Source organism: Colletotrichum graminicola (assembly GCF_000149035.1).
Source record: "Colletotrichum graminicola M1.001 genomic scaffold supercont1.66, whole genome shotgun sequence".
NCBI classification, from domain to species: Eukaryota; Fungi; Ascomycota; class Sordariomycetes; order Glomerellales; family Glomerellaceae; genus Colletotrichum; species Colletotrichum graminicola.
Window position 1 is genome coordinate 71,608 of NW_007361070.1, and position 27,380 is coordinate 98,987.

Consider the following 27,380-nt stretch of genomic DNA (forward strand, 5'->3'; position numbering starts at 1 on the left):
CAGGACGCGGTTCTTGTACAACAAGATGACGATTAATCGAACATAATTGGGCGCCAACAATACTCAGTCCATTCCCGCCCTTGCTGCTGGCTCAGTCTGGTATTTAATTGAAGGCCCAGCCCATAAATGGCGACGCCGTGTCTACCTTGTATCGGCCAGCATCAGGGAGAAAAGCGTCTACTCATAAACGGCCCTGAAACCGAGAGATTCGGCACAGATTCTAGTCCCGGTTCCGTGGGAATATTCCATGTGAAGGCCTTCAGATTCCACATGCCGGAGGCGGTGTGCCTGGAGGCAATGTTGGAAAAGATGGCATACTTGGTGCTGTAAATTTATGAGTCAAATTGGACTTCAGGGAGAGGATTGAGGCCCAGATTCCCGTAGCTGGCTTTTGTACACATTTAGTCGTGTCCAGCAAGTTCCATAGATAGTCATGGGTGAACCTAGTGTAAGGCGTTAGACGACCTGGGTAGCTGGTCTTACAGACATGGCTGGTACGTCAGTCAGACCATTGTGTAACTCGAGCTGTGAAGCTTTCACAACCGAGGTGATAGGTTGAACAGAACCACTGTTGCTAGTACGTTAAGCTGCAACCCGGCAATAGCTTTGTCATGTTGTCGCTGATGCTGCTGCCAGTACAAACGCCCACTAATTATCCCATTATTGTCCCCGGTCCACAGTTAAAGCGAGGTCTGAACTAACAGTTTCCCTGCGATATTGGGTAGTAGACTACGTGAAGGTATGGAGATCTAGTAGAAGCTAGGAGTGGCATTGCATCAGATTACACAAAACTATATCTTTTTCCATGCAGCGTAACTGGGACGAACCGCTTAAAGGGGGCTATAATAATGGCTTGGATCAGATGACGCTCAATTCTTATGTTTTGAGAGTGCTGTTAGGTGTGAATAGGTCTGGACCCCCTGCTTCTGATGCGAGGCCGCACGGAAACTGGTTCTCTCCCCATTTGTCCCGCAGAGGAAAAGTGTGCGAATATGCGAGGGTGTAGGCTTCAAATACACCCTCCCCCTTGCGTTTCTGCACTGCAAACACGCAACCGATATCCACCACGGAGAGGGAAAGCTTCTAACATATCTCTTGGGCTGGGATCCCCGTCGGTCACGTCACGGAAGCGCGGCTGCGGAAATGTTCGAGGGCTAGCATATGGCCTTGAACCGCAACCTTACCAACAACCATTTCGGACGCTCTTCGGTCCCATGACCACAGAGGGGAGATCTGTGGCTGCTTACTACTGCTGGCACGCCAAGGTCATCGTCACTGCTGCCCATCTCATCGCGAGCGGGTATCATACTGTTATGGTATCTACCTGGCGATATCTTCATGGGAAATATCGACCATGCAGTGGGCTCGGGCCTTCCGCTGTGCGCATCATACCAACGAGGCAACTGATTAATGGAATGCGAGTGAGAGCTACGTGCACGATTAAAAGCTAGCACCGATCACGTACCTACAATGCGTGCCTTCTGTGTTTATATAAAGCTGGGTTGGAATAGTTAGCACTTGGAACGATACGAGTCAAAGTGAAATAAGGCATTAGTCATGGGCGTAATATTTAATAAAATGCACAATGCTGGCCGTGGCCGCGGATGGAAAGAAACGGCAGGCCCCATGACTATAATCATGCAGAAGAAACTGAAGAGGATACCCGACGCCTCAAGCCATGTGAGGCACTCGCATAATAGTGCTGCCGAGCCGCCAGCATGGAGAGGTCATCGCCAGAGATTCGCATCAGATTCGCCAGAGTACGTTGCGATGGACAGTTTCAAGCAACATCAGTCGTCTGATTGACCCAGGCTACACTTGCATTGGACATTTCAGCGCGATCATTCTACAGAGAAGGATATACCAAGGCGTATAAACCGTGTCATATGGTAAGACACAACCATAGATGTTGTACCATAGCAAGGCAATTTTGTCAAGGGGCGTCCGAATGGTGTCTCTCAGCCCAGCGAAAGGTGGACAATCCTCGTCTCCAATCGCTCTTGCAACCAGAACCCCCTTCTTGCAGTCAGCTTCTCGTCAAGCAGGCTTTGAAACTTGTCCAGTCTGGCATGGATGTCATGTCCTACGTCAATGGCAACCGGCCAAAGGGTCGTATCGTCGGTTGCGGGATCTGAGTCCATCAACCGATGACTAAGCCGAGACCGAAGTGTGCGGTGAAAACTGAGCTAGGTAGCTGGCTGGCTGGCTACAAATTAGAAAGGCAAAGGGGAAAAAAGCTAGGGAAGGGGGGGAAAAAGGAAAAAGAGAGTCGACGCCCCCCCGCAAACAGGGCACATCCTCGCCCATGGACCGATCTGGGACGCTAGGCGGGTTTCTCCAACGTCATGCTGCTATGATTGGTTCGGTAAGCGATGGAAATTGGCCACCCCCTGTCGAGTCAGTGGCCGATATCAGATGTTGGTTTCCTTACGCATGGGCGGAAAGAGCGAAAATGGCGAAGAGGGCGAAAAGAGCGGGCGCAACAGGCAGCCTAGGCTTTTCCCAGTCACGTGGCCTGTGATACCATCAAGGCACCATGCGACTGGCCGCTATTTCCATGTAAGACCGGGTGCGTTATCCGCTGTATCGGCGACTGCGTCTTGTTCAATATTGCTTGTACTTACGGCAGATAAGATGATCTTGATCTGACGGTGCAGGGATGACTGCCTTGCCTGAACGTGTCGCATTCAGCATCTCAGCGCACTGCCCGTTGGGCCACCAGTCGCCGGATACATGTCGGACGAGCAGTTCGGAATGGGTATTGAACCCAATACTTTTTTTCCTTTTTTCTTTCTCGACGATCAATTGCAGGTATGCATCTCGTCCTGCCAAGTCCATTCACTCCACGTTGATAATGTACGTGTATACTACCGGCAGGCAAAGGCCAAGCGATGATTCCAACAATGTGTGCTGCAGATGTGGCGACCGTGCACCATAGCGATTCATGGCCCCCCCGCCACGACATCGTCGGCCGACGATGGTGTGTGTGCTGTGTGTATGCGTGTGTCTGATGTCGCATGTCGACTGACATGCGAGGTTACATTTGGAGCGTTTGTACCTGGGTACTTGGGGGAAGTGGGTGTGAGATGTACCTTGGATCCAACAAATCGCCATGACGGCAGGGTTGATTCTCGTCAAAGGGAGCGTGTGGGAAATGGCGCAGGGGCTAATTCTAGTGTACGTACTGTGTAGTAGCTCATCGCTGTCGCCCGCCTCCCTCGGATTAGTTTTTTCCGGTTTGTTTTTGTTTTTTGTGGTGTGAGACAAATACCCAGTAAAGCTCGCGAGTAGATATAACCTTGGTTGCGTGATTGAGTTTTCAGTTACATATGACCAGCAGTCAAAATGTAGTATGGCAGTCACAGCAGTCAGAGAGCGTTGGGGTGAAAGGCAGAAATAAAAGAGGCGTCGTCTAGTGCGAAGGGAGAAACAGATACCGGTAGATACCTACCTAACTAGGTACGCTAGAGATAAGTAGTTATCTACCTAGGTACCTAGGTGAGATAGCTGAGGTAAGCAGGTACTCAAGTAATCACTAAACCCCGAGGACGTCATGGACAGAGAGCGACGTACCAGAGGAAGTACTCGGTACTTCCGGAGGGTGACTTGACGTCCAGTATGGACCCACTTGTAGTGGGATTTTGCACCGACAGACGTGAACTGTCCCTTCCGCTCCGCACTTGGTTGCCCTTGCACCTGCCCCGTGGACGGTGTCGTTACTTCCTCATAGCCCCAGGTACCTGGACAGGACCCGTCGAACCTCCGCCCCCGTCGACACTGCTGCTTCTGCTCTTCCCTCCCTCTCCGTCCTCTCTCTCTGCCTGAAGCTAATATCCCATCCAACTATTGCTATTGCTTGCCGTTGCTGCTGCCTCTTTCGACCCTATCGCTCCTTCCCGTGCATGCCTGCTTTCCCTTTACCACACTTTGTTGCATCGGGGTCATTTTCTCTCGCCTTGCCTCGCCTCGCCTCGCCTCGCCTCGCAATACGCAATACCGTGCCTTGGTTGCCTCAACACCTTTTCTCCTGCCGCACAATTCCCTTTCCCATCCACATTTCTTCTCCTCCTGCCTCCTCCCCAATTTCACCCACACTACAACTAAACCGGCAGCTGCCCGTGCATCCATCCCATTCTCCTGTCCCTTCCTTTCCCTCCCCTCCTTCCCATTTCTTTCCGTTCATCCACTCGGCCCGGCGTTCAACTGCACCTTCCCTTCCTCTTATCCACACGATCCCACTTCCACATCGTTTCCTCCCCCAAACCCCAGTTTCCCTCCTACAACCCATCCGTCCATCCCATGACTCGGATCCCCTCCCAATCCGGTCATTCCCAAGTTGTTTAGCACATTCACTCGTCACAACCGTAAACACACATGTGCGCCATATTCAAACTGGATGCGAGCCACACCCAGTGAGTACTGTACCTTTCCCCCAAATTATATTTCGTTCTCGTCGTCGCCGCCGGCGCCGCCATCCAGAAGCTGTTGGTCATTTGCATCTTAAAGTTTGCCGAATGTACCATACATCTGACTTCTTCCGCCTGTCTACTTTTTCAGGTCCAACTCTTCTTCACAACATTTGTGAAATGCGCTCTTTTCCCTGACGACGCCTCGAAGAAGAAAACAAGAAAAACACAATCACCAGCCGAACAAATCCACTGCCTCGAACGAAAGTACCTAGCTCTCGTCAGCTCTGTGATGCGACAACCCTCCTAGGCTTCCGATTTCCGTTCGCTCGCATGATCTGTCACGGCACCAATTCTTTACCCAAAACCTTGTGACTGCGACACCAACGAAAGCCGGACTACTCTGCTATTGCGCCTGTCAAAACATATTTCGACCAACCTCTACCGAGAACACCATGGTGCCTGCCCCTACGACGGGCGGCACTGCTGCCTCCAACGGAAACGGATCCGCGAACGCAAGCTCGCGAGCCTCTCCGGCCGTCGGAGCCTCCAACACAGCCTCGGCCAAATCCAAGGCCGCTCAGGTTAACTCTAACGGCTACCACCCCACGAACCCCCAGGTTCCCCTTAGCTCCATGCGAAGTACCCCTCTCGACCTGACCTCGGTAGAGCGACGCGGACAAGCGACAGCGATCAAGGAACCTGTCAAGAGGAAGTCCCGCCCCCACGGCCTCGAAGATGCGCCCACCTACTGTCCCACGGAGGAGGAGTGGAAGGACCCGATGGAATACATTAAGAAGATTTCTCCCGAGGCCAAAAACTATGGGTTGTGCAAGATCATCCCGCCGGACTCTTGGAACCCGGATTTTGCAATTGACACAGAGGTGGGTTCCACCGTCAAGGCTAAGAAGCGTAGGCTCTGATGCTGCGATATGCTGATTGGTGCCGTCACGGGGTTCAATCTTATGCTGACATTGATACAGAGATTCCACTTCAGAACCAGGAAGCAAGAGCTGAACTCGGTCGAAGGAAGTGGGTTGCTACGAAGTCCATCACCTGACCATTGCCGAAGCTAACCATCTCAGGCACACGAGCAAACATCTCGTACCTCGACGCGCTCGCCAAGTTTCACAGACAGCAGGGAAATAACCTGCACCGCCTTCCTTACGTCGACAAGAAACCCCTTGACCTCTACCGTCTAAAAAAGGCCGTCGAAGCCCGCGGCGGCTTCGATAAAGTTTGCAAGCTGAAAAAATGGGCCGAGATTGGGCGTGACTTGGGCTACAGCGGGAAGATCATGTCCTCCCTGTCCACGTCACTGAAAAACTCATACCAGAGATGGCTTTGTCCATATGAGGAATACTTGAGGCTTGCCAAACCTGGGGTTCATCAACAACTGGAGTATGAAAACGGCGGCCCCTACACCCCCAGCCCTGCCGTCACTCCCATGAAGCGCTCCAGTGTCAATACCCCGTCCAGCGCTCGAGCTGACTCACCTGCCCGCAACGCCTCGGACGCGTTGCAGGCAAGTGTCAACGGCCTCAAGAAAGAGGGTGATCGGGATACCCCCATGGCAGATGCACCGCCAGCATCTACTCCTGTCACCTCAGGCTTCAGAGCAATCAACTCGGGAGGCTTCACTCCGGTCAACTCTGGCTTCAAGAGTGTCAACCGTCCCACACCCCAGGACGATATCGCTAGCACGCCGCCACCCAAGTCTTTCAGTCCTGTGAACTCTGCAAAGAACACACCGGATTACCGACCTTCAAACCTAGGTCCTGCTGCGCTCAAACGTCAAATGAGTTGTGACAGCCTTGATTCAGCAAAGAAGGATAATGCAGCAGACAAGGACGACGGCGATGCTGGAAGCAGCAGACGAAGCAAACGTCTCAAGAAAGGTGAGTGACTCTTCACTTTTTTGGCACAAGTACCAATCATCACAACCATCCCATGTCAGCAGCTGCACTGCCAACTGACCGTCACGGTGGGCACTGCATGCAGTGAGACACATCTTTGCATGGAATTTGCGGGGGGGTCTGCGTTGTTTTGCACACCATTCTCCCGCATGATTAATTGCTTCCGCAAGCTGCCATACAGTGATTGGCTACATGACACTTACTAATGCGTTTGAGTTGCAGATACTGTGCCCACAGTGGCTGGATCTCACATGTCCCTGTTCCGCCCTTCCGTGCCTAGGATTCCCCGTGACGAGGCATCGACCCCTGGCGAGGTGAGCCGCAATGCATCATCTCGAGTACTAATTCAAGACATTGACCCTCGGCAGAAATGCGAGCAATGTGGCAAAGGCGACGAGAGTAGCCCCCTAATTGTCTGCGAGTCTTGCGACCATGCCTACCACGGCACTTGTCTAGACCCTCCGTTGAAACACAAGCCCGACTCTGAATGGAACTGCCCGAGGTGTCTCGTTGGCGACGGTCAGTATGGTTTCGAGGAAGGAGGCCTATACTCCCTGAAGCAGTTTCAGCAAAAAGCGGCAGACTTCAAGCAGGGCTACTTCGAGAAAAAGATGCCGTTCGATCCGGTTCTCAACTGCCACCGTCCTGTAACTGAGGAGGATGTTGAGACCGAGTTCTGGCGCCTTGTTGCTGATATTGAGGAGACGGTTGAGGTTGAGTACGGTGCCGACATCCATTGCACAACTCACGGATCCGGTTTCCCGACGGTCGAGAGACATCCTAACAATCAGTACTCGACTGACCCCTGGAACCTGAACTTGCTTCCTCTCCACCCCGAGAGTCTGTTCAGGCACATCAAGTCTGATATCTCTGGCATGACTGTGCCGTGGGTGTATGTTGGCATGATATTCTCAACCTTTTGTTGGCACAATGAGGACCACTACGCCTACTCTGCCAACTACCAGCACTTTGGCGCGACAAAAACGTGGTATGGTATCCCGGGTGAGGACGCGGAGAAATTTGAGGCCGCGATGCGCGAGGCCGTCCCCGAGCTGTTTGAGACGCAGCCCGACCTCCTATTCCAGCTGGTCACTCTCTTAACACCGGAGCAATTGAAGAAGGCCGGCGTTCGAGTCTATGCCCTAGACCAGCGTGCAGGCCAGTTTGTCATCACCTTCCCGCAGGCTTACCATGCGGGCTTCAACCACGGATTCAACTTTAACGAAGCCGTAAACTTTGCCCCATGCGACTGGGAGCCTTTTGGCCTCGCGGGCGTGGAGAGGCTGCAGGTTTTCCGCAGACAGCCCTGCTTCTCGCACGACGAGCTGCTTTGGACAGCTGCTGAGGGCACAACGAACAACGGGCTCACGATTCAGACAGCCAAATGGCTTGCTCCGGCCCTTGATCGGATCAAGAAGCGGGAGTCAGCGCATCGAGCCGATTTCGTGGCAAAGCACCTCGAGTCACAGTGGCACGACTGCGGCTTGGCCGGCAAAGACGGCACCTCTTGTTCTTTGAAATTCGAGACTGACGACACCGACGTTCCTGAGGAGGAATACCAATGCTCCTACTGCAAAGCCTTTACCTACCTATCTAGGTTCAAATGCCTCAAGTCGGGCAAGGTCTTGTGCCTCGAACATGCAGGCCACCAGCCATGCTGCGGCATGCCCGAGCAGCAACGGATGAGCGGCGAGGGCCACGCCGTTATTTATAGGCAATCCGAAGAAGACATCGAGGCAACCTATGCGAAGGTCCTCGAAAAGGCGCGTACGCCGGAGGCCTGGGAAGAGAAGTACGAGAAGCTTCTGGAAGAAGAGGCCACGCCTTCTCTTAAGACTCTTCGGAATCTCCTACACGAGGGTGAGAAAATACCCCATGACCTGCCCTCACTTCCTTTGCTTCGGGAATTTGTCGAACGGTGCAACGACTGGGTGGACGAGGCCACCAACTACACGATTCGGAAGCAGCAGAATAGGCGCAAGAGCGAAAAGTCCATCCTGAACCGGAAGAACTCGCTGGACCAAAAGGAACGCGATGCGCGCAATGTCTCCAACGTGTACCGTCTTCTCAGCGAGGCTGAGCAAATTGGTTTCGATTGCCCCGAAATCACCCAGTTGAGGGAGCGGGCCGAGGCCATCGAAGCCTTCCAGAAGAATGCAGCTAAAGCGCTGGAACAGATCCACCTCGCCGAGCTCTCCGAAATCGAAGACCTACTTGAGGAGGGCCGGACGTTCAACGTCGACATGCCGGAAATCGACCGCCTGTCGCGAGTTCTCGAGCAACTCAAGTGGAATGAAAAGGCCAGGAACAACAGAGGCGTCTTTCTGTCACTCAACGAAGTGCGCGAGCTCATCGAAGAGGGAAAGCGCTTGGACATCCCGCCCTACAATGATCACCTGTCGTATTACATCGACCAGATGAGCCTTGGCCAGCAGTGGGAGAAGAAGGCCCGAGAACTGATCGTTGCCGAAGTTGTTCACTACCCTCAGCTGGAGGCTTTATCGATGCAGGTCACCGCCAACTTCCTACCTGTCTCGGCAGATACCTTGTCTGCCGTGGATCAGATCCTCTACAAGCAGAGAGAGGCCCACCGCCAGATCGTGGACTTGACCGAGAGATCACGCGACCCCGACATCCGGAACCGGCCCAAGTACGCCGAGGTCGCCGAGATCATGCGCCGGCTCGACGACTTGAACTCGAAGCCCAATGGCACGCTGGACCTAGAGCGTGAGCAAAAGCGGCACGAGGACTGGATGCGAGAGGGCAAGAAGCTTTTCGGCAAAACTAATGCGCCTCTCCACATTCTCAAGAGTCACATGGATTACGTCCTGGAGCGGAACCAAGACTGCTTTGACATTGTCAACGACAAGCCTCGCATGCCTGCCGAGCCCGCGTCGAGAGAAGCCAGCCCGGACCAAAAAGTGCACCGGTGGGAAGACCCTCGCTTCCGCGAAGTGTTCTGTATCTGCCGAAAGGTGGAAGCCGGTATGATGATTGAGTGCGAACTCTGTCATGAATGGTATGCGCTGTCCTGGCCCTATAAGAGACCGAAGCTAACATACATGTGCTTAAGGTACCATGGCAAGTGTCTCAAAATTGCTCGCGGGAAGGTCAAAGACGAGGATAAGTACACCTGCCCGATATGTGACTGGCGTGTCAAGATCCCGCGAGATGCTGCCCGACCAAAGCTCGAGGAGCTTATTACTTGGTCTGAGAAGATTCCAAGCTTGCCTTTCCAGCCCGAAGAAGAGGAGGTTTTGACAAAAATAATCGAGAACGCCCAGGATTTCCGGAATCACATTGCCGGGTACTGCAACCCGCTTGTGTCCACCGAGTCTGAGGCGGACACCCAGCGGTTTTATCTGCGCAAAATCGAGGGCGCTGAAATCTTGCTTGCCTACGAGACGAACTTCTTCCGACAAGAACTGCACAAGTGGTGCCCAGTCGCACCCAACGCACCCCCGGTCCTCGAGGTTTCCAAGAGCACACGCAAGCCACGCCCGACCAAGCTCCAGAAGCTTTTGGCCCAATTCAACGTTGACGATCCCGAGGACCTTCCGGAGAACATGAAAGCCAAGGCCGCCAGTTTGAAGCGGAAAGCCCAGAATGCTGAGGCCGCTGCTGCTGCGGCTGCGGCTGCGGCGGCATCATCCATGACCGGCGCGACTGTGCCCCCCGGCATGTCAGGCAACAGCCGCAAGTCGGAGCAGTCGTCGGCGACACCTCCCAGCACTTCTCATGGCAACGTGGGCCGTCAGTCTATTGGCAGCAACCACGACCCCATGGATATCGACAACGGCCCGACGCTTCATCCAGGCTTGTTCATGTCCAATGGTGCACCTGGCCCGCAGCTTGTTGTCGGCAGCTCATCACTTTCCCTCGAAGAGCGCCTACTCCAGGGCCAGGAAGATGGGCTTAACCTGCACACCGACGCTGGGAAGAGTAAGGCTCTCGAGATACTGCGTCGGACCGAGGTTGGCCGGAAGCGAGCGGTAGAGATGTTTGGCCCCGACGTCTTCAAGGGCGATGTTGGCATGCTCAACGGCAGAGATGATGCGCCTCGGTCTCAAGAAGAAGAGCGAGCGGTGAACAAGATGTTCGACGACCTCACGAACCAAGACGATGATGACGTCAAGAGGAAACAGGAGTCATTCGATGGCCCAATCACGGCGGAGAGTCTTGAGAGCGAGCGAAACGGCATGGACGCCTTGCTTGACGGTGATTAGGGTCTCCGTCCCACTGCTGACTATGCTGCCTTGTCTCATTTTGACTCCATCAGTTTCAATTTTTGAACCAAGGGCGTCGTTGGTGTTGTACCTGGTTTTCATTCGTGGTAGTAGTTTGGTATCGGGACTCGACAATTCCCTCAAGCCAGGGAGAGGAAAGGCGGGGGAGGGGGGGCTTAGGAACTGGAACTGGATCCGATGGGTGGATTGCATGATCAGGTGTTCAAGGTTACGGCATACCACTTTGCATTAGATGGAGAGAGGCGTTCTATGAGGATGCCAGATGCGCAAGTCAGTTACGGCTATCAGTAATCGTGACTCGCATCAGCACAGAAAAGTTTGCAGACACGGGAAAAGTAGTTTTATTGCCAAGGTTAATTAATCAACACAAGTGCCTTGTTGTGGTTTACTGTTACTCCTTTAGCTTTTACACACACTTATAGGGCACCGACAGGCCCTGGACTGCCTCCCTCCCTCCTCAAGATGGATAGACTTCATATCGGACTACTGTTCCGGTCAAGCGATGGTGGTGCCAGGAACTTGCCCTTGTCCTTGTTCATAGAAATCCGTCTTGAGAGATGAGATTCAATGCCCTGCAGGTGATAGTTCAACGGCCTCCTCCTGATAACAGGCGACCCTATCACTAGGTTGGGTAACACAGCGTGAATTGGTGAGGTAATATGGGGGCTAGAGACACATGGCATGTTGTATTTGCAGGAGTCGGCCAAAGCCACAAACATGGCTTTCCATGGAAACCAGTATGCTTGGTCTCGTTAAATCATTTTTAGAGACCCTAGTTTAGTAGATATCCCAGGCGGTCCCTGGTTAGGGTCGCATAGGTACACAAATGATCCTAACGGCAGGGCATAAACATGTTTCTCGCAACGGCTTGCACGAGGGTAGAGCGACCCTGTGTATAAAAAGCTCGTGGGAAATCACGGCAAAATCAACAGTTCATGAGCCATCCCAAGTGCTGATCTGGGAGCTGCAGATGCCACCGACACGAGCTCGGAAGCCCGGCATCGCGAGATACTAACTCCCCACGTAAACATTCAATCAAGGCGAAAGTATGTAGATGCCTATAAATGAAACGGCTTCTAGACGGCTGCAAACCAGAACCCGAGATCAACGAAGGATCCATTCCCAGAATTACTCTCCGACCACCCTTCAGCCCAAGGGCTTTGCCAGCAGCGCCTTTCATGGGTACTATCCTCCTCCCAAGGGAGTTGGAGGCACCATTAGTTATACTGCGGCGGGCGGCCGTTGCTATCTGAAGAGAAGAAAAAGAAGAAGAAGGAGGGAAGAAGCCGCGGAGAGGCGCGCTGGTTTTGTGGCCGTAGGAGAAAATTTCCGAGGGGGGCACGTGCACTGTGGGCTCCTGCTTAGCTAAGATAACAGCGGCTCTTTCCTTCTGTTTTGGCGCAAATCACGTGGCGTGCGAAGCTTAGGAAGTAGTCTTTGCTGATTGGTCGACCGCAGCCGAAAAGCCGAGGGGGTTTCCGTGCTTTGCTGCCATCGGAAGGCAGATGAGCAGCGCTAGAAGGGTCCCCATTTTATTCTTGTAGAGAGAGCTTGACATCAACACAATATCAACTCCCCCAACGATATCCCGCTCCGACCGCTCGTCCACGAAAGAGCGCCCCCCCTGCCGACCTGAACAAATCTCTCTGAGTTCGAATCGCTACTGGAAGAAACACCCCAAACCCCACGGCACACATATCCATCATGATTGCGCAGCGGGTGGGCGTGTCGGCCCTGCGCCGAGGTTCGTTTGCATCATTGAAAACGTGAGGAGTGAAGAGGAACGATGGAAGGCTGACGATGTGGTTTCGGTATGGTAACAGCGGCAGGAAAGCCCTCCGTCTTCTTCAACTCTCAGATTCCCAAGATCGTCGCCGCGTCGCACATGTCGACGACCCAGATCCGGTACGCAATTGATCCCTCCCCCCCAACCCTGAAGCAATCCGATGCATCCAACGTCGGAACACCGGCATATGAAATCACAAGCCACTAACTGTGCACGCATTATAGCCCTGTCGCGACTACCAAGCTCACCCCCGACGACGGCCTCGATCTCCTCGCCAAGCAGCGCCTCAACCGTCCCGTCTCCCCGCACTTGTCCATCTACAAGATGGAGCAGACGTGGTTCGGTGCCTCCATCTGGACCCGTATCACCGGCGGCGGCCTGTCCGCGGCCTTTTACGTTTACTTCGGCACCTACCTCGTCGCGCCCCTGCTCGGCTGGCACGTCGAGAGCCAGTCGCTCGTCGCCGCCTTCGGTGCTCTGCCCCTCGCCGCAAAGGGCGGCCTCAAGTTCCTCGTCGCCTGGCCCTTCACCTTCCACTTCTTCAACGGCATTCGCCACCTGACCTACGACCTCGTCAAGGGCTTTACCAAGCCCGAGATCATCCGGTGGGGCTGGATCATCTGGTCCACCTCGCTGGTCTCCGCCGCCGGCCTGGCCTTTGCGTGGTAGACGGAGCGAGAGACAGGGAAGAGCCGAAATGGGAGGTGACGCTAGGCTCGAAGTGCAGGAGTCTCGTCGGCGAAGGTGGTAATGGGGGTGAGGTGTTGAGATACAAATTGGGGAGATTGGGGGAGTTCTGATCGGCTGGCGCCTGGACTGCTGGGCGTACGGCCTCTTCCCTTATGCTTAAGGCGAGGGGAATTGTATAGAGTGAAAATTGTAAAATGAATTCCCTTGAGTAACAAGCACGTTAATCAATTGTTTCACCTATGGCGTCTTCTATTGACATACCGCCGTGATCATACCTTGGGGTGGAGAAGCACTGGGGCGAGTGGTGAATTCTACGAAAAATAACGACCAGAAAATAATCCCGCGCTCCTCAAACCCTTTCAGCGACACACGGAAGAAGAGATAGAACGTCTTGTGATTGATGCTTTAGGCGAAGCAGACGGACCTGAATCTCGAGATCCAATTACAGGGCCTTTCTCCCTGGTTATGCCCTACAATTCCCAAATATCTACCTTTTTCTGTCAAGATGTTGATCGACTACCTTCATGAACCATACGCCCCGCCCTACGAGACTATCACATGACGATGGCACAGAGCGTGGGACTTGATATACGTCGAGAAATTCAATTGAGCGTTTGTACACCGCATCGCAACTTATGTGGTATGCCTCCCTGGATCCTATTTTACCCTGCCCAAATCCAAACGCCGTGACGCCTCTTTCGAAGAATAACCTCTGCAGGCCCTCATACTATTCAATGTTCCTGGCATCCAGGACGTGCTTGATCAGCCTCCGGTTGCCCATGCTGTTCAGCCGCTCGCCCAGGATGGGGCCGATGAACTCGTTGAGCTCGGCGGCGTAGTTGCCGCCGGTGCCGTTGATGCCGTTGACGGTCGCCCTGTCGTCCTCGGTCATGGTGGCGATGGCCTTGAGGATCCCGCCGACGAGCATCTCGAACTCGACGCCCTCGCCCTTGTCCTTGAGCGGCTGCAGGATGTTGTCGTGGTACGCCCGCAGGCACTTGAGGACGAGCACGCGCACCGCCTCGGGCCCGCCGGCGGCGGCGACGCCGGTGATGGCGCCAAAGTGAGTGGCGGGCGGCTTATCCGGGTCCATGAAGAACTTGAGGCACGTCCGGACGAGCTTGGGACGGAGCAGGTTGTTGGAGGCGGCGTACTTGCGGGCGATCTGGCCAAGCAGCGAGGCCGAGAACTCCCTGAGCTGGTACTGTTCCCGCATGGCGTCGGCGGCGTCGTCGCCGCCGATCTTGCGGCCGAGGATGCACGTCAGCACGGGGGCGGCAATGGCGTTGGCGTAGGGGTCGAGGTAGAGCTTGGTGTTGGCGATGAGGGCGGCCGTGAGCTCCATGGCCTGGCGGAGGGTGAAGACGTCGTCGAGGCGGTGGGTAACCTGGTTGGCGACGAAGTTTATGAAGTAGGGGATCAGCTGGTGCAGGCCGGGGTCGTCGCGGACGGACTCGAGGGCGGCCTGGCGCAGGCGCACGACCTCCTCGTCCGGGTTGTCGTCGAGGAGGGCGTTTTGGACCTTTTCGAAGTAGAGGATGAGCTCCTTGGAGACGACGTGCTTGACGGCCGGGCGGAAGGAGACGCTGTCGTTGCCGGCGAGGGCGGCAAGGGCCGGGTTGGCGCCGGGGCCCTTGGGGACGAGCTCTTGGCTCCGCGACTCGGCCGTCGTCGGGTTCTGAGGAATTGACGGCTGGACACCCTCGATGGCGAGCCAGTGTGCTGTAACGATTGAAAGAGAGGTTAGCACAGACGCACGACTCGCGAGGAGGGAGAGGGAAGGTGCGCACCGGTAAAGCTCATATCTCTTGGCACTTTTGGCAGGGGCGCGTTGATGAGCTTCTCGAAGTCGACCTCCTCGTCCTCGATGTAGAATAGCGGCTGGCCGGGGCCAAGGCTGGCCTCGCCGTAGCGCAGCGGGCGCGTCGAGTCGTAGCCGTACAGTGGCTCGATGTTGAGGGCCTTGAGGGCGGTGCTGATGTCGTTGACGGTGAGGGTGGTGCGGCGGGAGGCGCGCATGAAGCGGAGCGCCTCGACGAGGACTTGGCCGATGCGGTACTCGACATCCTGGGTCAGGCAGCGCAGCGCGTCGTCGTTGAGGTTGGTGATGCCGACGGACTCGGCAACGTCTCTGACATTGTCCGGGTTCCAGAGCAGCTTTGGCGAGTCCTGGGTCGCCATCGCGCCTTGCTCGTGACAGGGTCGGCGAGTTGACTGATTGTAACGAGGAGCGTTGGTGGTGTTTGCGGCACGGGGAGGGGACGACGCGCGGGTTGAGAATTGGACGAGGCTGATGGGGAACTGAAAGTTGGGGTAGCACGAGCGCGGCGGAACTGCTAGCGAGCTCGGGGCCCGGCCGGTCGGGGTGGGGCCACGCTAGGTACCTAGGCACTTCGGAAATACCTCGCATCTGGCCCTTCCTCCTTCCTTCTAGCTCTTAGTAAAGTCCGAGAAATAACATCAAAATATATTATGCATGAATCGTGTCATTTTTTGCATCATCAAGTCCATGGCTCAAGAGGAAGCACTCTGAATACTGCATAGGTCTCAAGTGACACATGTGGAAGCTAAAGGGACCCCGTATCAATGTCTGTACGAATGCTCCATTTCGAATATTTAGCTAGGTGATGTAAGGCGCTAATTGCTGCCCGCAATTGACGGCCTTGTTTTCGTGCGACAGAACATTACATGATTAGAGAAATTGAATAGTGGCATCATATTCAGTAGAGAGCTATGCAAGTTTGGGCGACTTTTGTGGCGTTATTATCAGACTAAACATTTACAGTACGCTTTTGTTTCTTTTTTTGCATCTAGGGATGAACAACAAACTGCAAGATTGAGTTGGGATGAATCTAGTATTCAAACTGCATTATGACTCGGGACCCCGAACTCGTTGCTTACTTGAGTCGACGAGGTCTTCCAATTCACTCCCATCCCTGTTCGTGCTCCCGGGATCTTTGACTTGCTGATATAACCTGTCAAGACCCCAGACAGTACATACCACACAAGCCAAGACGGCAAACTCCATCAGCATGGTCATGAAAAGGTAAGTTGTCGTGTCGCCGTTCACGGCGCTAAACCTTCTCTCGCCTGTACTGACATATGCTATCGTATATGAGATACGGACAACCATAAACGGGAAACAGGAGGCGAAGCCTATCAATGAACGCCTTTCAGACTGAGGAACCTGTTTCCATTTCCGCGCTAGGAGTATAAAAAGCAGCACTCCCCAGAAGTAAAGTGCTACAAAGAGCCCCACTCCAGCTTTGGTCAGCGACCCGGGCGCCATGGCGTTGTCTGCTTTCCTGCTTGCAAGAGCGTAGTCGGCGATCGAAATGGCGAGGCCGGCCCAGCAGATTAGCTCGGGTATGCGGAAGTGCCACGAGGTGAGGATTTGGATGAACGAGTTTCTGCAAGATCAGAGGTCAGAAATCCATACGGTTTACAAAGAATGCTGGCACAAAAACAAATACTTACACCCTCTTGAGAAGATCTAGCAAGGTGAAAGTGAGGATGACGAGCCCTAGTGATTCGCAGACAAATATGGTAGCCCAGACTGCCCTGGAATTGTTCGTGATGGTGCCTAGCATGCAACCGGCGCCGATTATGCGTATTGTCGAAATGAAAGAAACGCCGAACCAGCCCATCTTCTTTTGCACGCGAAAAAGAATGCCGAAGAAAGGAAATATGGAAAATATAATAATCTGAGCGATGGCCACGCCGTCGCGGTACCGGAATTCGCGCGCCATGTTGCGAAGATAATGGGCACCAGCAAAGTCCGTATTGTGAATGTGCTCGCCGTCACACAACAAGATGAAGCTGGGATAGTATAAGACGGGCACACAAGAAAGTGTTTGGTTTGGTTTAAGTATCCTCTTGATATTCTTCGAGGGCGGCCACTGGACTTTGGAGGCACATAAATCATTAACGCCTGCCGGTGACAGAGGCTGCGGTGATGGAGGCCGCTCGAGGGTCCACAAATTGAGTAAACGGATGCGAGTGCGAGAGTCTAGGAAACTTGGCGCTTACAATCTCACCCAGGAGTAACCAGTCATTTTGAACAAGACGGCCGGCCCCGGCATTTCAAAGCGGGCCTCGACCCGTTGTAGCCTGCCCTGCCCTGCTCAGCCATGCTGACGGATCTGCATTCTGTTGGATTGCATTGACAAGGGCATACAGGCCGAACACAGCCATACCTTGTCCCGTATCTGTCATCGCATTTCAGGAATGTATCAACTACTGAATAATTTGTCGAGATGATACGATTGAACTTGGCTTGGTGCATTAAATACCCATCGGCGTAGGTAGGTTGGAAACGCTACCTCCAGAAACTATTAGCCATCGGTGTTTTGGGTTAAACTAGAGTTCAATTGGCATTTGTGATTGATTTCAAAGATATCTGCCAAGATTGAAAATCGCCATGAGTGATATACAACGTTGAACCTTGCCTATTATTAGCGGCATCGGGTCTGCGTGATATAAACAGTTCCTGTAGTTGTATCAATGAATTCACGGTGGTAGACAACTTATTGGTTGAGTCGGGGAAGAACTACACTACCACTGCTCTATAATTCTATGTGCAGCCTCGTCATATTTCTTGCCTACAAAGTTGAAACTTCCTGATCCCCACTCCAAATGCCCCAGTTCTGTAGAAGAATACTGAGTTATTACTAATAAAGCTGCTCCATGACAGCGTCATCGATTGACGAAAGGGGACCATCGGGTATTGTCGGGGTGTAATAAACGCTTTGTATCAATACCTAGTCGGTACTGTTATGCATATCTGGGACGTATAAGACGCTGCACAAGTTGCTTTCAAGATGCAGATCCATAGCGTCATTAAACAAACCATAAGTTCCATCTACTCCCACTTGATTTTCTCGTGAATTGTCTCTTTTGCTTCACCTGATTAGTCGGTAAGAGTAAGACCTTTGCTTTGATGCCACACCCTAACTATTGCTGAGGAAGCTTCTGCAAATAAGCTAAGTTTGTAACATCTCGCGATGTGATTGACTTTATGGACGGCCACGAATGCTAGCTAAGCTGCTTTCCTTTGCTGCAATAGTGTGTGATTCCTATATAATCGAGTTGATCTACCCCTTCATTACATGCACTAACAACAGCCATTGCAACAATCTCTGCCACACATACCAGCCCATCTTCAGTAATCGCAATTATTGTGCAACCAAATGGCAAAACAGAAGTCATTCAAGAGAAGGGCAGCAACGAGTTTTATCTATCCATCTCTCCATGAACGGGTTTTAGAAGCTGTGGCTGAAGACCTTCCCTCTACATGGTTCAACGAAAACTGTAGCAAGAAATCCTGCAATGAGTACAATACCTACGTGATGGGGAGATTCACTTGCGACAATGATGACTGTCCAAAGTCGACATGGACCAGTAAGATGGTGACGATCTTAATTAAAGGATACCCCAAAAACGGTTACAACGCCACTGTATTCAACCAGCACTGTTCTTCATGTAATAATCTTGGCAATTTCACTCTCGATGAGCAGTCCTACATCGAACGAGTCGCATACCGGCTTAAAACTTGGGCAGGGGTCGAAACGGATCGGCCGGTCTTCTCTGGGAAAGACGGCCCCCCACATAAGGCTGATCTCTGTGAGGGCTGTAAGCGGGGTTATTGTCAGAGGCGAAATGGTTTGAGGTTCGGGTATTCTGATATCTAAGTGGAAGTCTTTGTAATTATGTTGGATAGATAATGTATGCTATGCAGGATTTGCAATTGCTTCATAGAATCAGCGACTTTATCAAAAGCATCCATCAAGACAGCCAGTCTGAATCTGTCAAGTAGGGTGGGCTAGAATGATATCCAGGCGGATCGCATGACAGCGTTGCAAGGTGAGTCAGTGATGCCGTGGCCCAACGAAACAAGCAGTGGTAGTAGTGCAGAAGAAAGGTTCACGAGGAGAGTGCAAAGGAGAGTAGGGGGACATAGGGGGAAAGGATGCTCAACTCTGGAAAAGAACTGTACATCAGTATGGCTGATAGTACGAATATGCTTATGCGTAAAGATTCTCGGACCAAGTCTTTCCTACATTTCTACTGCTATTCCCTCTTTAGATAAGGTATGTTATGTTACAACACGTGATATCGAAGGCCATTGTTTTAGACTCATGATATTAACAACACTACTTGCTGCACAATGGAATCCTAGGAGTTCCTGATATCATGTGGCTACGCTAAGGGCGCTCCTAAAGAAGCCACAATTGCAGGGGTTATTAGCTCAAGCTTTGATAGCAAAACAATCCGAATGCACGCATGGACAAAACCAGGTGATCGCAAAATGCATCCCCCATATCTCTGGCGGAATTTAGAGCTAGCGTCATGCCTCACTAAGACAAACAGGGCGATGGCATGCCCGCTAAGATAAGACTCGCGGGGTATTCAACAATGGCGTACAACTAGTTTCGCCGATATTCAGCCCCTTTCGACCATTGGATGTGGAGCGGATCAGCCATGGTGTCGGCATTCTTCTATAAGAGTACTGCCCTGCTGTCTCTTGGCGTGGACTCCAGTTTTCATCGTTGCGTCGCCAGTACATTCTCGCCAGAGTATCCCATCGACACCTTATTCTGCGCTACCAGCCAGAGGTGCAACTGGTGAGATGGAAGCACCAAACCACGAAGCTGGTGGCCCAAAGCGGGATCATCGACGGATATCAGATCAAGGGAGCAGTGAAAGCGTCAGCATTGACCGGTTTGCTACACCAACAGGTGACGGTGCTGGACCCAATAGACTGACAGCCGCTGCGCTTGGCGTGCTGAACGCTTGGCACGTTGACAACGGGGCTCCCGTGTCGTTAAGCATTGACACTGGCCTTAGCGACGCCGATTCAGCTTTGGGTATCGATGCCGATAGAGCTTCTTCATCTGCCTCAGTGACATCGAGCATGTACAGGTTTGTAGAAGAGTTTGGCAGGACGTATCACAGATATAAGGAAGGCAGTGAGCTAGTACCATGGAAGACCGCCTCCGTATAATACCTGGCTGACAACAAGCTTCAGAATATTTCCTCCCCAACGACGAGGTCTGTAATGCTGCAAAGCCCAGCAGACCCTGATGACTGATTCATAGTTATTAGAAAGAACAAAGCCGCCTGGACCTACAGCATGCAATCGCCCTCCGTATCTTCAACGACGAACTCGGCCTGGCCCCCGTCTCCAAGCCCCACCGCGTTCTCGACATCGGCACCGGGACGGGCATCTGGGCAATAGAGTTCGCAGATAGGAACCCGGAATCAGAAGTGGTGGGCACCGACCTCAGCCCGATCCAACCCGAATACGTCCCCGCCAATTGCCGTTTCGAGATCGACGATGCAGAAGACGAGTGGGTCTTCGGGCAAAGGTTCGATTACATCCACGGCCGGTACATGTGCACTTCTATCTTTGATCTTCCGAAACTGTTCGGTCAAGTGTACGACAACTTGAATCCAGGTGGATGGGTCGAATTCCAGGAGACGGTGATCGACTTCAGGGCTGTGGATAACTCTCTGGAAGGCACTTCGCTCAGGCGGTGGAACGATCATCTTCTGGAGGGCATTCGGAAGGCTGGACGTGATGCGCTATCGCCATTCGAGTATGCGAGGTACATGACTAGTGCCGGGTTGCAGAACGTTCAGGAGAGACGCTTCGCAGTGCCAACTTCCCCCTGGGCGCGAGGCAGAAACCAGAAAATCCTGGGCGCCATGCAGATGACGAACAACCTCGAAGGAGTGCAAGGCATCACAATGAAGATCTTCACCCAAGTGCTGGGCTGGTCTCAGGAGGCAGTTGAGCTATTGCTCGTTGACGTGAGGAGGGACATGGCGGACAAGAAAATCCATGCGTACATTACGGTGTGAGTTTCCCTTTCTCAGCGATATCGACAATATTGGTGATACAGACTAAAAGCTGTATTATGCAGCATGTCCATATGGGGACAGAAACCGCAGTAGACGTGAATGCCAGCTTCCTCGAAAGGCGATTGAGGGGCTGTCAAAGTATAAATTACGCGGAGGAAGCCATGAAAAGTGCGCGATTTATTTACACAATGCAGTGCCTTCAAATCATGGCGCCAAGCACTTGAGGACACCATGTATACTCACTCTATGGGGCAGATAGAGGAATCCTACTGTATCCTCAAGTGCTGAGAAAAAGGGAATGACCTGTTTCTTATTGCAAAAATGTATGGCTCGGGATAGTGTAATTACGTTTACTAATCTTACGAGTGCGACACGAGGCATATCTTCACTGCCACTGTGGCGTCTGCCATCCAGTCTAGAGCTTAGGTTGTGCCACATTATGCAAGCATCATTCATACTTTAGGCTTCGCGCTTGAACTAAAGAGTCACTTGGGGCTGACTGCTCCATATCACGAAGGCATTTTCCAGCATACCACGCAAAGTGTGGAGCACACGGAGACCCCGACAACGTTGGGTTCAACTGTCCAGAAAAGTACATCGTAGTTTGGAGCCCGAGGCTGATCCACACTCCGAACCATTTCGTCAGGGTGCCAGGAACGGCAGCAAAGCCGGGTCTCTCGACATTGGATAGGATCATCGGCGTTATGACGACGTGCCCCATCGGCATTAAGGCCTACCTACCTCTCGTGCTCTCTTCCCAAGTCAACCGATCGCTGTTAACCCCACTCGCTGTCAACGATTAATGTCATCCTCCTGCAACCAAGCCCAGGACCTCCCCCTGATCCTGTAGCTGCTTCTGGTAAGGCATGGAAGCAGCCGGAGAGTTTATTCGTCCGTATGCTTTGACAACCCAGCGTAAAGATTTGAAAAGAAATGTGGAGTTGTGCCTTTTCTTCCAGCTGCTGAAGAAACTTTGGCGGGGTTCCCACGTCAACGAATACATGTTAGGGGTCCCTCCCATGGAACAAAGTGAAAAGAAGCACATGGTTGTGACGTCAAGCTGATCAATTGGTCCAGAGAAGCAGTCATTTCCAGCACTACAATCCGCGGTCCCTTTTCAGCTAAGCAAGCTCCTTGATTCCAAATGTGGGGTAATTGGCCAGAAATGCCATGATGGCCAGAGGGTCGATCGAACTATGGTGGGTTTCGATGCAAGTACAAAAGCGCCCAGCACCCCAGCCCGTCTGACAAGACGCACCAATTCTAGCAACAGGACCTCGAGCACCATTGAACCCGACACACAAGATACCCCCAATTATCCAAACATTGAGCTTTCAATCTACTCTAAATAATTAATCCAAGCATCAAACACAATGGCCCCCAAGGTTCTTGTCGTTCTCACCTCTACCAACAAGACTGAGAAGTCTGGTAAGACCATCGGCTGGTACCTGGTGCGTCAATGCTCTTCCATCCCCTTTTTCAGTCATTGCTAACTATCAGTTTCAGCCCGAGCTTGCCCACCCTTATGATGTGCTCAAAGAGGCCGGTGTTGAGATGACCTTCGCCTCTCCCAAGGGCGGTGTCGCCCCCCTTGACCCGGCTTCTGTTGAGATGTTCTCCAGCGACCCTTCATCCAAGAACTTCCTCGAGAAGCACAAGGAAGTCTGGGAGAACACCGAGCCGCTGTCCAAATTCGTCGGTCGCGCCTCCGAGTTCGACGCCATCTTCTACCCCGGCGGCCACGGCCCCATGTACGACCTCGCCTTTGACGCCGATTCGCACAAGCTCATCGCTGAGTTCGCCGCTCAGAACAAGCCCGTCGCCTCCGTCTGCCACGGCCCCGCCTCCATCGTTAACGCCAAGACAAATGACGGCGAGTACCTCGTCAAGGGCAAGAGAGTCACTGGCTTCTCCAACACTGAGGAGGACCAGGCTGGCTACACCGCCGAGATGAACTTCTTACTCGAGAACCGCCTCAAGGAGAACGGCGGCAAGTACGAGAGTGCTGATGCCCCTTGGGGTGAAAAGGTTGTTGTTGATGGCATCGTCATCACTGGCCAGAACCCTGCTTCGGCCCTCGGGGTTGGTAAAGCTATTGTCAAAGCTCTTGGCTTGTGAAAAATGAGCATAATGATATAATGATGAATCGGGTTATGATGGATAGTTGATATACCATAAACTATAGCATGTTTTCAATTATCCTTTTTTCGATAGTGACTATACGTATGATCAAACAAAGCCCGTTGACATCAATGATGAGCGAAGTACCAGTTTTGGCTTTCCATCATCTCCACTTGAAGTCTTGGTATTGAAACGCTGACAAATACGAGAAGAGTGTTGTCGACCAGATCGCAGATTATGATGGTATCGACGATCTTCCCGCTCCCTGCTCAGTCGAAACTTCAAACATGGGAATCGGAGATCAAGACCACATTGCATATGGGCTCGACGCATGTGGCATTTTGGGAAATAGGAAGGTCTTTTCGTGGTCGGCCAAACGCCAGAGAAGCCCTTTCCGCCTCAAATATCTTGAGGAACACTCTCAGCTCCTCCCGCTGCTAATAAGAGCAGGTGTGTTAAGCTCCCTTGCAGGACTTGCTTGTATGTGACCTTTCCAAGTTTGGAGGCTTATGAAACGTTGGTAAGGTAGTGCCAATAGTCATCAAGAAACACAAGTGTGTTCAGCATCCACAATACCTACATCTACATGTATTCGAGATTCTGGTACAACTATTGAAATTTCTAACGCACATGCGAGTTGTAGTTAAGATTGGGCGCTCACACCTTCAAACAGTACGATCAGTTTGGTTTGAGCTTGCGTGGCGCTGTAGACGCTAGTTATGGTGTGACGATCTACAATGTGCCGCTATCCGTTTGCTATGATAAACAATGCCGCCACAGTAGAGTTCATGTTACCTGGTCAACACATAGATAATAGCAAAAGTCAGGGTCCAAGCGGTTTCAAGAACATTAGTAGAACTACTAATCATATAGAGATGGGCGGACTACCGCCGAAATTATCCTTTTCTGTTGGCGTCCAGTGCTGTCACCCGTCGTATGTTTCCCTTCAATCGTTCCTGTCGCCAACTTTTGATCCAATCTGCTTACGCATTGTATTCCAGCAATAGAAAGGCAATGGAGGATACCAAGAGTGCCGCCGTTTCTGTCCCTGTTACGCCTGGAAATTCGGAGCAGGTTACAACTCCATTGTCCATAACCCCGTCAAATCTCACTATTATTAAATCGCGACGACCTCCCCGCATTGCGAAAGCTAAGAAAACCCGCGAACTGTTACGGCTAGCTATCACAAGACTAAGAGTACGCATAACCGAGAGGAACAGCACCAGCAAGCCTATCTCAAAAACAGGACTCTTCGCCTACAACTTTGCTGAGCCCTTATTTAACTGGTGGGGCGCCAACTCCCGCGTTCTTATCACTCAGTGTCTCGGCCGAATCGAAGCGCACGACGCCTTCGGGTCGGTAAGCAAACTTGTGAATGGAGCATCCCACAATTACGCCGGCTTCTACCGGATCACACCGGAGTCCGAGGCGCTCCAACAAATGTGTCTGGAGTTGTTGCCGGTTTCTGATAGCACCGCTGTACCATTCCTCCGAGACGAGACGCACCGCGCGATTGCTAGATTTCTAGGTGCAGACTTTTGTTTTACGACGGGCACTGGATACGGGTCGAATTACATTGCGCTGCCAGCCTTGAGTGATGGTCCCACAGTCGTCATCATGGACGAGTACTGCCATAACTCGATGTTTACTGGAGTCTTCCTCGGACCATCTTCGAGCCTGAAAAAGTTCAAACACAACAACATGGAACAACTTGCGATATTGCTTAGCGGCTGTGTTGATGATACTGTTACTATAATCGTCGCCATTGAGGGACTGTATAGGTTAGTATCCAAGTCTTCTACCGCAGAGACTTTGCGTATGCCTGTTTCTGACCAAGCTTTTATATAAAAGCACGCATGGCGACGTTCCGCCGCTGGCCGAGATCTATCGCTTGAAAAAAAAGTACAAGTTTGTTCTATATTGCAACGAGGCGCATTCTTTCCTATCTCTCGGCAAGACGGGCCGTGGATGCCTCGAGTATTGGAACGACAGCCATCCGGAAAGGCCCTTGCCTTGGGATCTAATCGATATCCGGACTGGCAGCCTTTCAAAAGCTGTTGGTGGTATTGGAGGTATGATTACGGGCAAGAAAGTTTTCGAACAGGCGGTGCTGAAACGCATCGGCAACCTGGACGACAAGAACATCGTCTCCTTGCCGAGCTCTACGATGGCGCAAACGATATGGCTATTGGGCCAGCCCAACCGAATTAAGCGCAACCTCCAACGGCTTACTGAAATCACACGTTTCTGTCGCAAAGAGCTGGGACGTTTCGGCATCTTTGTCTACGGCGACGCTGGCGTCCATGTACTTCCTATCTATACTGGCAGGCCGACTGTTGCTGCGAAGCTGTCATACGCACTGCGCCGTCATGGATTGCTAGCAACTCCTGTGTGTACCCCTGCTGTACCATTCTGGGAGAGCAGGGTCCGTATCAACTTGTCGGCAGATTTCACCGACGAGGAGGTAAATCAACTTGTCCATGCTGTCGTCCAAGCTGCTGCCCACGCGGGTCTTTGTAAGACAGCTGGAATCGCCCGCATTTCTTTCAAGAATGATACCCATTCTTTCTTGATTGTAGAAGGCATCGATGAAGCACCAAAAGTCGCCAAGCATGTTCAACATCTCATCAAGAGGGATGCTACAGGAAGCTCAGCCAGTCAGCAGAGGCAACTTTTCGACAAAACCTGCGGCCAGCGGATAATCCAGGCCGGACACGCTTCCCGGGCCCAGTATGGAATCGGTGCTGGAGGTACAAGATTGACCTGTGGCACGTTCCCACCCCATATCTCAGTCGAAAGCCTCATTGCTAAGGCGACAGGCATGGAAGCTGGACTGACTTATCCGGATGCATCCATTGGACTTGCTTCCACGATTGCAGCTGTTTCACGTCCCCTATTGGGGCACGGAAAGAACTACATGCTTTTTGAACGCGGTGTGTCTCAGTTCGTCTGCGATGGACTTACGATGGTACCGAAACAGGATGCCCCGGTGTTGCTTGGCTACATCGACCTGTTCCAGCTTGCCATCCAGGTCAGAAAGCTCGCTGAAGGAATTAAAAAACTGTGCATGACAGTATACGTCCGCGTTGGAGACGATTCACCTCACGATCTCTTGTCGGCCACGCTTGCGGAGATGGCTGCTCTTGTGGGCCCCGAGTCTGTCATGACAATCTTACTTCACTGCACCTCCCAGTGTCTGGACCCGAGAGACCTCATTCTTTTGCCCTCTGGAAAAAACGTCCATTTTCTTGTGTGCGGGTCGTATGACCGCATATTTGGTTTGCCTACGGGTTTTGTTACCGGCACAGAGAGTTTGATCCGAGAACTTCGGTACACAAGTCGGGGTTACACGTTTACCACGTCTCCGCCACCTTTCATCATGGACATGTTACGCGCCGCTCTAGAGTAGGACTTGGCAACTAATGAATGGATATGGATGTTGCACGGCTTGATTGTTGTTGTGTACCAAGAAGCCCAGAGTGCTGTGCTCTAGGCTTGAACATTCTTAACGAAACCAAAGCCGGGCTGCGTCGTGGCTTTGTCGATGACATCGGGCTTCTGGGATAGAGTTCTGCAGAGAGAGCTTTTGCAAACAACCTTTTTGGAAAATTAGGCCAAGTAGTAAGGGGGGGCCAGCTATTTCTTGATTTTGGGGCCTGTGATATATAAGCTTGCCCGGTCTTGAGTGCGTCTGGTGAAATTGAGATAACTTATCCGTTTGATCTCTCGCCTTGATGCTCTGTGCTGAAATGATAAGAATCTCCCGAGGGAATCATCATGTGCATGGGTTCTTCTTTCCAAACATCTATTTCATTCCACTTGGATCAGTATTTCGGTAGGACATGGCAAAAGATCATGATCATCCCTCTTTTCTCAAAGGATGATCTAGACGCCAAGACAAAATCAGCCCCGGGCATTGCGAGTCACACCTTTTCAACATTTAAGGGGTTATTATCGCTATAATAAGAGGGACAAGGTTTTACTTTCAGCAACGTATACTTGAAGCTAGAAGGCGCACGACGAAAATAACAATCCCACTTGGCCACCACATGTCCTAGAAGCGCGCGGCATCGCGCAGACAGTCAATCGAAATACAAAGACTTTATGAGTATATGCATCGAAGTGACAAAACTGTTTATTTAAGGATTGTTTTCCACTCGGACTCAACGCCCATTTCAACCAGGCTAGAACTACTAACAAGTACCAGCCGGCGGGCAAAACTGTGTATGGAATGTGCCCCGATGATGTTGTGGCAAAGGCTTTTATACAGCACTGCCCGCGACTCCCTTGCATCGGTCGATTTAGCCTCTGGTTAGTCAGAGTCTGTTTAAATCTGGTCAAAGTCCGCTGT

The 27,380-nt window shown here is 52.2% G+C and overlaps 9 protein-coding genes across 9 annotated transcripts; 7 read left to right on the forward strand and 2 right to left on the reverse strand.

Moving 5' to 3' along the window:
* Positions 1-1,638: 1,638 nt before the first annotated feature.
* On the forward strand, positions 1,639-1,806 carry GLRG_10728 (uncharacterized protein; the record flags this gene model as incomplete). Its single annotated transcript, XM_008101413.1, has 1 exon — positions 1,639-1,806. The coding sequence occupies one exon, from the start codon at positions 1,639-1,641 to the stop codon at positions 1,804-1,806; it is 168 nt and encodes a 55-aa protein (XP_008099604.1).
* Positions 1,807-4,861: 3,055 nt separating this feature from the next.
* On the forward strand, positions 4,862-10,548 carry GLRG_10729 (PLU-1-like protein; the record flags this gene model as incomplete). The annotated part of the gene is made up of 6 exons (XM_008101414.1): positions 4,862-5,290; positions 5,390-5,438; positions 5,492-6,304; positions 6,545-6,636; positions 6,691-9,341; positions 9,396-10,548. 6 exons carry the CDS (start codon positions 4,862-4,864, stop codon positions 10,546-10,548), a joined length of 5,187 nt encoding a protein of 1,728 aa, XP_008099605.1.
* A 1,725-nt stretch (positions 10,549-12,273) lies between these two features.
* Positions 12,274-13,024, forward strand: GLRG_10730 (succinate dehydrogenase cytochrome b subunit; the record flags this gene model as incomplete). Its single annotated transcript, XM_008101415.1, has 3 exons — positions 12,274-12,313; positions 12,393-12,474; positions 12,580-13,024. 3 exons carry the CDS (start codon positions 12,274-12,276, stop codon positions 13,022-13,024), a joined length of 567 nt encoding a protein of 188 aa, XP_008099606.1.
* A 748-nt stretch (positions 13,025-13,772) lies between these two features.
* Positions 13,773-15,226, reverse strand: GLRG_10731 (TATA box binding protein associated factor; the record flags this gene model as incomplete). The annotated part of the gene is made up of 2 exons (XM_008101416.1): positions 13,773-14,767; positions 14,836-15,226. The coding sequence occupies 2 exons, from the start codon at positions 15,224-15,226 to the stop codon at positions 13,773-13,775; spliced, it is 1,386 nt and encodes a 461-aa protein (XP_008099607.1).
* Positions 15,227-15,914: 688 nt separating this feature from the next.
* GLRG_10732 (uncharacterized protein) lies at positions 15,915-16,794 on the reverse strand (the record flags this gene model as incomplete). The annotated part of the gene is made up of 2 exons (XM_008101417.1): positions 15,915-16,455; positions 16,523-16,794. 2 exons carry the CDS (start codon positions 16,792-16,794, stop codon positions 15,915-15,917), a joined length of 813 nt encoding a protein of 270 aa, XP_008099608.1.
* Positions 16,795-18,255: 1,461 nt separating this feature from the next.
* GLRG_10733 (uncharacterized protein) lies at positions 18,256-18,735 on the forward strand (the record flags this gene model as incomplete). Its single annotated transcript, XM_008101418.1, has 1 exon — positions 18,256-18,735. A coding segment is annotated over one exon (480 nt), but the record flags the coding sequence as incomplete, so codon positions are not given.
* A 938-nt stretch (positions 18,736-19,673) lies between these two features.
* On the forward strand, positions 19,674-21,001 carry GLRG_10734 (methyltransferase domain-containing protein; the record flags this gene model as incomplete). The annotated part of the gene is made up of 4 exons (XM_008101419.1): positions 19,674-20,013; positions 20,073-20,095; positions 20,150-20,904; positions 20,971-21,001. 4 exons carry the CDS (start codon positions 19,674-19,676, stop codon positions 20,999-21,001), a joined length of 1,149 nt encoding a protein of 382 aa, XP_008099610.1.
* A 1,280-nt stretch (positions 21,002-22,281) lies between these two features.
* On the forward strand, positions 22,282-23,026 carry GLRG_10735 (DJ-1/PfpI family protein; the record flags this gene model as incomplete). The annotated part of the gene is made up of 2 exons (XM_008101420.1): positions 22,282-22,359; positions 22,415-23,026. The coding sequence occupies 2 exons, from the start codon at positions 22,282-22,284 to the stop codon at positions 23,024-23,026; spliced, it is 690 nt and encodes a 229-aa protein (XP_008099611.1).
* Positions 23,027-24,043: 1,017 nt separating this feature from the next.
* Positions 24,044-26,438, forward strand: GLRG_10736 (aminotransferase class I and II; the record flags this gene model as incomplete). The annotated part of the gene is made up of 2 exons (XM_008101421.1): positions 24,044-24,810; positions 24,881-26,438. The coding sequence occupies 2 exons, from the start codon at positions 24,044-24,046 to the stop codon at positions 26,436-26,438; spliced, it is 2,325 nt and encodes a 774-aa protein (XP_008099612.1).
* Positions 26,439-27,380: the final 942 nt, after the last annotated feature.